This window comes from Galeopterus variegatus, unplaced genomic scaffold (assembly GCF_000696425.1).
Source record: "Galeopterus variegatus unplaced genomic scaffold, G_variegatus-3.0.2 Scaffold20630, whole genome shotgun sequence".
Lineage (NCBI taxonomy): Eukaryota > Metazoa > Chordata > Mammalia > Dermoptera > Cynocephalidae > Galeopterus > Galeopterus variegatus.
Genome location: NW_007746741.1, coordinates 2,081 through 13,084, shown reverse-complemented (window position 1 = coordinate 13,084; position 11,004 = coordinate 2,081). Strand labels below are relative to the sequence as shown.

The 11,004-nt window shown below is 35.7% G+C and overlaps 1 protein-coding gene across 1 annotated transcript; it reads right to left on the bottom strand.

Annotated features, from left to right (window-relative positions):
- Positions 1–1,656: 1,656 nt before the first annotated feature.
- LOC103583209 (serine/threonine-protein phosphatase 4 regulatory subunit 3A-like) lies at positions 1,657–10,595 on the bottom strand (the record flags this gene model as incomplete). The annotated part of the gene is made up of 5 exons (XM_008564592.1): positions 1,657–1,976; positions 2,371–2,487; positions 2,569–2,646; positions 6,274–6,891; positions 10,497–10,595. Coding segments are annotated over 5 exons (1,173 nt in total), but the record flags the coding sequence as incomplete, so codon positions are not given.
- Positions 10,596–11,004: the final 409 nt, after the last annotated feature.

Sequence of the window (11,004 nt, the reverse complement as noted above, 5' to 3'; positions counted from 1 at the left end):
ATCTTTACACCTTTCTAACAACAAAATCTACCTTCTGAAGAATGCTAACGGGCTTTAGGTTCATAGCTTTCACAGTAAGAATATTAAGCTAGAATTTATAACATTGTTTTCCTTTCGCTGCATTTATTTATTTTTTTTATTTTATTTTTTTTGTCTTTTGTCTTTTTTCCGAGTCCGGCAACGGATCGCAACCCTCAGTGTTGCCCCGTACCGGACCGGGGACCGGCAACGGGATCGCAAGCCTCAGTGTTGCTCCCGCGCCTTGCTCAGCCAAGTGAGCGGGAGCCGGTCGCTATGTGGGATCCGAACCCTCGGACGGGAGCGCCACCGCGCTTCCCAAGCGGCGCACTATCCAGTGCGCCACCGGGCCGGCCCATCGCTGCATTTATTTTTATAGATTCCTTCTATGTATGCAAATGATACCTGTTCTCTATTACGGAAATGATATAGTTTCTTTTAAAAATAAGTTCAGGAAAAAAATTAGTTTGTATCTTAATGTCTGAAATTGGGGAAAACAAAACTATGGCATTTACAGAATGCACAGAACAAATGGATTATATAGACTCCAAATGTCAAAGAAAATAAACTGCTGATTTTCCTGAGGCCCTATTATGACTGGTGTTACTGGCCCAAGGAATAAATAAAAATTGAGAGGAATTCAGTGAGAAAATCCCTGTGCTTGCCTATATATGCAATGGTAGAATGAACAAAGATAGAGAAAATGCAGACAGTATACGGAAATGATGATCACGAGTGGAAATCAAGAGGACAACTGCATGTAAGTGAAGTATTACGAAGTATAGTACATCAAGGGATGTTCAACCACTGGGTTACGGGGCCAACAAGAATAGTCCTTATATTAAATAATACAGATATTTTGGTTCTCAAGATAGGACTATTTCATAAAAGAAAACACGACATAACATTCGACAGTTCAAACTGGTACATTTCTGCACCTACCCTGGCACTATAATTTAAAAATAAAACCTTAAATATAGAAGTTATTAGGCATTCGACTTCATTTTGACATTACAACATGTTAATTAGAATCTTTCCAAAAAGTAACAAGTCTATTTTCTCATTTTGTAAAAATACCATAGGATGAAATTCTGCACAGAATTTTTTTCTAAGAAGATATCTCTTTCCCCACCCTCTCTTAATAAGGAGTTGAGGGCAGAATATCTTAATCTATTCTTAAGTAAAAAGTTACTCTCAAAATTTTATGGGGGAAGGAGGAAAAACCAGAATCATTGTTTTAATTATCTGAAAATAAAGCAGAGGAGCACACACATTTAGGGCTCCTACTAATGTCAGGCACCATACAACCCAGAAGTGCCCTTCACACTGCCAGAATATATTCTCTTAGTTACTTTAAAATTGATACAACTATTATAATTTCTCATAGATGGTAGTGTGTGTGTGAACAAGACAACAGCTGCTTCATTTCTACATTCTTGATGATTTTGAGAATCCACTCATACCAAAGTCAATGTTTTCCTGGGGAAGTTACTCATAACTCCCCAAATAGAAGAATAATTTGATTAAATGAATTAAGACAACATAGCAAATTAACTTCAGAATTAAAAAGAAACTTGATGTCAAAATGTTTAAAGAAATTTAAATTGAACATAAATAACTGCTGTAGGACACAATAAATATATATAAACTGAGATAGAAACCAATTTAGGGGAAGAATAAGTCATTTGATATTATGGCTACGTTTTCCCAAACAGCAACAATTTAAACCTTAAAAATGGATAATAAATACAGTTATAGCTACCTATGTATAAATACTTACTATTAGTGCAAATAATATTTACCTTGCTGGTTATTTTTTGCTCTGTTAACTTCTTACTTACATCATCATTCTGTTGTGCCTCCTGCATGACAAACTCTCGTACCATGGATGGATTATATTCAACCAAGTATGAGAATATATCAGTAGCAGCACTTCGCACCTGTGTATCATCCATGCCCTGCAGATGAAAAGCGCTTACAGCTTATGTGAATAAGAAGACATTGCAATATAAAAGGTCAAAGAAATTCTGCATGTAAAATTCTTGTTCTATGGATAATATTATATTTTCTAAATCACTTATTCCTGGTTTGCCTTTCTATTTTAACATTTCATCTAATAGGCTGCAAAGTTAAGAAATTTTTATTAAAAATATGGAAAACTCCTCTGAGCATTCTTTCAATACTGTGTGAGGACTCTTAATAATGAGATTTTATATCTTCTTTAACTTTATGTAATACACAGCTAATATTAATATTGGCTATAATCAAATACTTGCATGTTACACTTTAAAAAATTACTTTTGTGGTTTGAAAAAAATAATGGTAATTAAAAATGAGGAGAAACAAACTTACAAGGATGACTTCCAAAGCTGGTAATATGCCCATGTTTGACAAAGTCTTAAAAAAAGCATCTCTGTTTTGAGGTTGTAGCGTTTGTGAAAACGCACAAAATTCTTTTAAAAAGTTAACCTGAAATTAGAAAAATAGATAAGTGAAGATAAGAGGTTTGTTATTTTATCTTTATGCCTTTCACGATATGTAATTTCTTACCAATTCCTGTCTTTTTTCTTCATCTGTTGCTTCATCTGTTAGTTGTGCAAACAAATCTGTCAGGAATTTTTCATCTTCCTATGAAATAAAGAACAAATTTAATTATGTTAATAACCAGTGTACTAAAATATAATGTCAGAATGCTATAATATGAGATATAAATTGAAATAACTGGAAAAAGGAAAGATGGTAGTGGCAATGCTGTTCTTTGAGAGGAAAAACTAAACTATTAAAGGATTAACTGGAGATTCACAATAGAAAGATTATTCTTATATTTTGGCAAGGCGCTATTTCCTAGGCCTATTTAAGGGCCAGAAAGTAAATATTTTTGGCTTTGTGGGCCATATGGTCTCTACTACAACTACTCAACTCTGCTGTTGCAGTACGAAAGCAGTCACAGACAATATGTAAATGAATGAGTGTGGCTGTGTTTCAATAAAACTTTACTTAAAAAAACAGGCATGGGCCAGTTTGTCAACCCCTCATTTTTACAGGGTTTTAACCTTCAGAATTTAAGGTTCTTCAACCTCTCAAATGTAGATGAAAATGAAGATAAAACTTCCTTCATGTTTTAAAAATACAAAAATGACAATTATTTAAAAAGCTCAATTCAGAGCTTTTTTTTTTTTTTTTCTGTCTTTTGTCTTTTTCCGTGTCCGGCAACAGATCGCAACCCTCAGTGCTGCCCCCGCGCCTCGCTCAGCCAGCAAGCGGGAACCGGTCTGTATGCGGGATCCGAACCCTCGGGCGGGAGCGCCGCCGCGCGCTTCCCAAGCGGCGCACTATCCAGTGTGCCACCAGGCCGGCTGAATTCAGAGCTTTTAAAGAAACGTATTATTTGAAACATTGTCTATATGTCCATGTACACATACACAATAATTTAATATACATTAAACTATTTTGAAAAGGATTTCAAAGGATACCTTCAAAGGGTATTAATATCAGTCAGATAAGTATAAACATCAAAAAGAACCTCAAATATTATCTTATCCTACATCCTTATTTAATAATCGAGACAAGGATTAAGAAATTTACCCAAGCCCAACCAATTAGCAGGTGGTAGAGCCTTCCTGATTACCTTTTCAATTTTTCTCACGACTGTTTTTCATCAAAATTTTGTTGTATTTTAATTTCATACTACTTCAGCTAGTAGAAGTAGACTCAACACTACTCCAGTCCTAGACATACCTAAGTCTAAATACACAAACAAACACATGTAAACACAAGTGTGAATGCAACTTCCCACTAGATTATAAGGTCCATATTCACTGTTATAGGTGCCCGGGAAACATTTTCTCTGTAGTACTAAATTACTTTGATTACTTCCACCTTTACTTTTTCTAAAATGCACAAATAGGCCATAACTCATTATACATGTTGATCATGTTTGTTACCAAATGGCATCCAATTTCAAGGTACATCCCAGATATAATATATTCCACCAACTGGAAATCAAATGGTTAAAAAAGAAATTCTCTAAACTGCTGCAGTTGGGGGATACAGAAGTAGAGAATAAGAATGTTTGGGGCCGAGCCCGTGGCGCACTCGGGAGAGCGTGGTGCCGGGAGCGCAGCGACGCTCCCGCCGCGGGTTGGGATCCTATATAGGAATGGCCGGTGCGCTCACTGGCTGAGCGTGGTGTGGGTGACACTACACCAAGGGTTGCAATCCCCTTACCAGTCACGGAAAAAAAAAAGAATGTTTGGTTAAGGGGAGCGTGTAACTGTGTATAAGTGTGTGTATACACAGGGTGAGTGGGAACCTGCTTTAAAACTGTACCTTAAACACTCTTTGCTAAAAAATGTGTAAAGTGTTTCTGCCTTCATAGCAGCACTTTGGATATAAGTGCCAAGTATCAAGAGAAAAAGAACTATAGCACTGTCAGCCAGCATTTTACAAAGCATATTGTAGGGAAACAAAGACTTTACTTGAAATTATTCATACTTAATGAGTAAAACTGGCCTTTTAAACAAACGGATGAAGACCAAGAAAACACAAAAGTGACAAATTCGTACACAATAAAAATAGAACCATATAGAGGATCAGAAGAACTCAGGACTATCCAAGGAAACCAGGAATCAAAACTGGTTCTACTAGCCAGCAAAAACTATCTCCTTACCAAAGAAAAGGTGGAAATTGGTACCAGAACCCTATTCCCTCCTTCATTATCAATCACAATACACTGTATAGAGGATTACTTGTTTTACCATACAGTACTGCCTATATTGTTTGTTCACATGTCTGTCCTAAATGAATGGAAAACATGTCAAATCTGTCAATATAAATAGGTATTACATATTACTAGCTCTAGGAAAGCAGTTAACAGGTAAAATGGACTTTTCTACTTAAATTAAATTCCTATTTTTTTAAAAAGGTGTCAAAGGCAAGGAAACTGAAAATACAAAAATTGTCTAAAAAGGGACAGATATGAAGATTAAACACACTGCTTTATTTGTAATATGTGCTACCAAGCAGCTCTTCCTGACATTTATTGTCCTCCTCCCTATACTTTAACAAATTCAGGTTTCAAATAATTTTACTTGCAGACCTGAAGAGGTAAAGTCTTATAAAATAACATTTTCCAAGTCATATCACACTTATCTGTTATTCTTACAATATCATAGGCTTCAAAGAAAAAAAAAGACACAGGAGGTGTGCAAATAAATTTCTCTTTGCCCTACACAAACTTCTATTTCAGTCAGAATGGACCAATTCACATACTATGGGATGATACAGTGGGAAGTTCTCTTAACTTTAGGGGTGTTACAAATGCAGATTATTGGACAGCTCTTCAAAATTTTGATTACATGTTTTGTACAGAACCCAGTATATTAGGCCAGGGGGTATAGCTCAGGGGTAGAGCATTTGACTGCAGACCCAGTATATTGCACTGTAAGCAATTCTAATGCAAGCACCCTAAAACACCAAATCTGAGAGACTGGGTACACTATAAAAAGAAAATTGGGGATTTAATAAAACATTATTAATAGATACTTTAAGAAATGCTCATGAGTCTTGCATCATGTTCAATCTTTAATCTTCAGATAACTTTACGGGGTAGGCACTAATATTACCATCCTTCAAATAGAAAAACAAAGTTTGAAGAGGTTAAGAAAGCTGCCCAAGTCACAGAGCTGTTAAGTGACAGAGCTGAAACAAACTCACATCTCTTTAACTCCCCCACACTCTCATCCATTATAAAAATATGCCTTTTGGTAGGGATACATGTAGTTATAATTTGCCTCCTTTGCTCTACTGCCTTGACCCTAAAACTGGGCCTGTACCATATCATTTCATGGGACTTCTATAAATTCTATAGAATTTAAATTCTGTATTTAATAACATTTCTTTTGGCTTCCCTGTTTTCTCTTCCCTCTTCCAATCTATTCTATTCTGTGCATAAATGAAAGATTACTATCCCTAAAATTTGACATTCAGTCATTTCATTAATGTCATTCCTCTGTAATCTCTTCAAGCTATATTTCTTTATCACTTACCTTCCCTACCCCAAATACAACAATTGGTCTCACAGTATTATTATATATTATAATCTCTTGTAATTTGCCTTTAGACTTTAACAAAATTAAAACTCAATTTAGGTGTTTAAAAGGAAGAAAAATTGTTGATGAAGGTAATTAATAGTTCAAATAGTATCAGTTAAGTAGGATATCTTTTAAAGTAGGAAAAAAAAATGATCTAACTCACCTGTAACATACCAACAATCTCTACCTTATTGAAGAAGATAAAGGAGTGAAGTGTTGATAACATGTTTTCTTCAAAGACTGAAGGGGTGGGTAGAACCATATCTTGTATATACTGAACTCTGTATGTCTGATGAATTTTTTGTTTAAGTTCAGGATCTGATATTGGAATCACTTCTTTAAACTTGGCTGTTTTGGTTAAAAATTCCCTGTGTTTTCGTGGTTGTGATAAAGCAGGGTCATATTCTAAACACCCAATGACGTCCATTATACATTCCTCAGAGAACATAACTTCGAAAAGAGCAGTTCGATTCAAGAGGAAGATGCCTTTGATAATTTCATACAAGTGGTGTAGTCCTTCAATATTTTCCAAATCCTCACACACATGAAAAAGCTCTAAGAGCTTTTTAATATAACCCTCATTTTCCAGTGCTAGTGCAAGTTTTTCACGGCGAAGGGGGGAAGGTAAAGATGATGCCACAAGTTCTGCAATTTCCTCAAGGCGACTTAATTCACAAGATGGCAATTCTAAACCAGGTGATGACATATCATCAAAACGCTCCTCTTCAGATTCATCCACAAGGTCTTGAGTGATGTCCACTGAAGGGTCCTTTCCTTGAACCTATGAAAAACAATTTGTGATAGCTGACAAAATATAAACCAGCAAACCTAAACAGTATGCTTAGATGAATACATGAAATGTTATAAGAGATGCTATAAGGAAACTATAATGCTAATTTTCAAGTTTAAGAATCTTTTTTCAAACTTGACACAATTGCCAATTTTTCTAAATTAACATATACTTTCAATTTTAAGGAAGTTAGTTTAAAGTTCAGAGATGGACTGAGCTTCCTTATAAAGTACAAGGTTTGCCAGCAAAAGCAACTTTCTAGGACAGGCTAAACTAAGTGAGACTGTGATGAAAGAGTTTCCTGCAGACCCACAACATAGAAAGCTGATGCTAAAACATCCACACACATCTCATATCCATGGCCCTCTTTTCCAACTGACCAGGGCAAGTCTTGAACATTTCTAGAACTGTGCTATGGGATAGCTACCACCAATCTCTTCAATATTTAAGTAAAATTCAAATAAATACCAAATATCATAACACTGTTATCACAGAAAATATATATAATTGTAAGCAACAAGGAAAATTACTTAATGTCAATTGATTCTAGAAACCCAGGGCCAGAGTCTGAACAAACTGGCTTTGGACCAAACTGAGTCATTGATTTGCTATAAATGTTGGATGGTAGCTCAAAAATATAATTAACAAAAACTGGATAGGACACAAAAATGAAGCTATGTACAAAGTAAGTGCAATCAACATGTGGTAGACTATCCTCCAAGAATATCTGCTGAAAGTTAAGTATCACAACCATGGAAAAGTTCTTCTCTCTACACACCCAAACCTGTAGCCTTCATCATCCCTAGAAGCCCTAAAATCTATCAAAAACCCCAACTTTATGTCAATGTAGGGGCTCTGATTACAAAAAATTAACTTAGAAGTGTTCACAATTAAATACATTTCTATGATAAAAGCATGTTTTTATAAAAGGTCAAGGACAGATTTAAAAATAAAACAAATTTTGCTATCTTGGCCCTAGAATTTGGGACACTGACCACTAACACAGCCCAACAGGCCAAGTAGAATGCTAAAGGGATGGAAAAATTAGACCTTATATGAAATAGCCAAGAAACTTAAATTGCTTAGCATGGTTAAGATACTGTTGATGAAAACTGGAAGGAAAAATGGCCTGGAATATTTATCTGGAAATATGCTCTAAGATGATATGGTCTTGTCTTCAACCCAGTGGGCAGCACTACTGAGAACAAGGCTAGGCACATTCACAGCTTGTATCTGGCATGGTGTCAAGTTGGCTCTGAATTTGTTAATTATGTAAGTTCTCATTATAGCTTTAGGTTCCTAATACCCAAGCTATGGCTTTACCCACAGAAAAATGTTAGATTTCTTCCCCCTTTTGTCTTATTGTGGTAAAACATATATAACATGAGGATTGCCAGTTTAAGCATTTTAAATATAGAATTGCATGGAATTACATTCACGATGCTGTGTGACTACTACCTCTAACAAGAATGATAGGTTTTGATTAATAAACCAAATGGAAATGGATGAGAGCTCTTACTATAATGAGAATGCTATCTTCTTGGGTTCAGACATTAATAACTATCAAGGAGGGCACTAAAAAAATGGGGAGATTTTTAGCTATTTCTAGGTCAGAAATGGTGAATAGGGTTCAAGAAATAAGAGGAACATATAAGATCTCAGAAAATAAAATGTAATGACTTCCACAGAATGAGCCGGGATCCAGAAAATGATTGAGAAGTGCAGACAGAATCCATAAACGAGTGATTAAGAAATGATATCTTTAGCATAAACTAAATAACAGGTGGAGGGAAGGACCATAAAAGAACGTAAAACAGCCACAATTCCTAGGTAATTTATTATAGAGAAAGCCTTCATATACTACTATCTGTGGCCTAAGTGAAAACGACTGAAAAATTTATGGCATTAAAGAGCAAGGAAAGGTAAACATCAGACAATGTTAAAGGAGAGTCAGGCATGACAGTTACAGATTGAGTCCAGGTTTGAGTTAAATACTGGCCTCGTAGAAGACTGTATCTGGGGTGGGACTGTTCAACCCAGAAAGATGAAGAACAAAATTTGTCTGAATAATGGACACTTTTAGTACAGCCTGAACTCGTTAATTTCATCTCTCTTTGTGGAGAACTTTTTTCTTTCTTTCCTTTTTTTTTTTTGCAGCTGGCTGGTTTGGGAATCCAAACCTGTGACCTTAGGGTTATAAGGCTGTGCTCTAACCAACTGAACTAACCGGCTAGCCCTGTGGAGAATCTTTTAAGACAAAATCTAGAGGAATACGCTATAAAAACAACTGTTGGACAGAAAGCATAGAAAAAGTGAAAAGAAAGAAGGCATTCAGATATAATTGTTAGTCTTTCATGTCTTAGAGAAAGAAAGGGACAGCTTAACAGGCAGGTTAATTTACAAAAAACACAGCTGAGTAGAACATATGGTAGAAAGAAATTCTACAAGTTAAGGAACAACTGTGCCTCAAGGACACTGTAGCTTCTATTAAGGCTATGGCTCCCAAACTCCCAGGGTACATCAAAATCACCAAAAACAGGAGCTGACACACTACAGCCAAATTTGGCTTACCACCTGTTTTTTGTAAACAAAAGTTTTACTAGAAGACTGCCAACACCCAGTCATTTATGTTCTGTCCATGGCTACTTTCAAATTAGAACAGAAGAACTGAACAACTGTGAGACTGTACAGCCTGTAAAGCCTAAAGTATTTACTATTTTATCCTTTATACAGGAAGTCTGACCTAGAAGGCTTGTTAAGACATAACTGCTGGAACCTACTCACAGAATTTCTGATGCAGAAGGTTTAGGGTAGGGGTTTCAGAATTTGCATTTCTATCAGTTCCCAGGTCATGCTCTTGCCACTGGTCTGGAGACCACACTTTGAGAACCAATGACTTAAGAAATGCACTAAAGATTACTCTCCAGCTAAAATAAATGTGGAGATAGGGAAGGTTTCTCATCAGTACCCGGGTAGGTTTTATTTCAAGAGCAACAAGAATTTACTGAACAAAGTGTGATGTGATTAGACACGCATGTTAAAAAAAGATCACTCTAGCTGCAATGTGAATTTGAGACAACCAGTCAAGATGAAATTAATAAGGCAAGAAATGATGGTAGCTTAGAAAACTATGATAGTGGTGTAAATGAAGATAGATGAATGGACCTAAGATTTATTATTGAGGGACTAAATGAATATAAGGGATGAAGGAAGGGTAAATGTGACCCACAAGTTTCTGATTTCATCAACTAGATAGCATTTATTGAGATGAGAAAGTTGGAAGAAAGAATAGATCCAGGCGAGAAGACTGTTTGGTTTTGGACTATATCAAGTTTGAGCTGCTAGTGAACATTGAAAGAGGAGCTCTCAAGAAGGCAGTCAGATATAAAACTCTGGAGGAGTTCAGCAAAGGTCAGGGTTGGACAGTTTGGTGCCAATAAATTATACCTTCCTTTAAATCAAGCTTTTCACAGACAGCAGTGAATTTAAACAATCTATTTGTAATTTATTTAAATTCTTAGGTATTAGTTGAAAGCATGGCAAAAAAGCCCAAAATACTTAAACAGGGCGTGTTGGTTTTCTATTTTTACAATTACCTGACATATTTTCTCCCAAATTTCATCACATCCAGCCTTTTCTTGAAAGCTAAGGGCCAAGTCATAATTTTCTGCTTCAGACCATACAATCAGAGTGTCCTTTGGAGAAAAAAAAGGAGTCTGATGATTAATACACATTATCATAAACTACTTCAATGTGTAAGACAAATGAACAAAGCAACAGGAATTAAGACCAGCCCTCATTTTTACCTTTTGCAACACTGATATTGATAATTACCAATGCCTTTTTACACTTCACTTTGCCCAATCCATAAAATGAAAACAAAGTTTTCCTTGAGGACAAGTTTAACCAATATATGAAAAAGCAGCACAAAATGAGTACATAATCTTTATGTACTAAAAGATACAAATGAAACATTATGTCAATCCTTTCTTGAACATTAAGTTACATTTAATGCTCTCATCAAAATGCCCAAGAGAAAGTCTGTGCATATAATAACTAGTGCATGTTAGAAGGATGGGATTAATAAACAAAACTCCTTCTCTC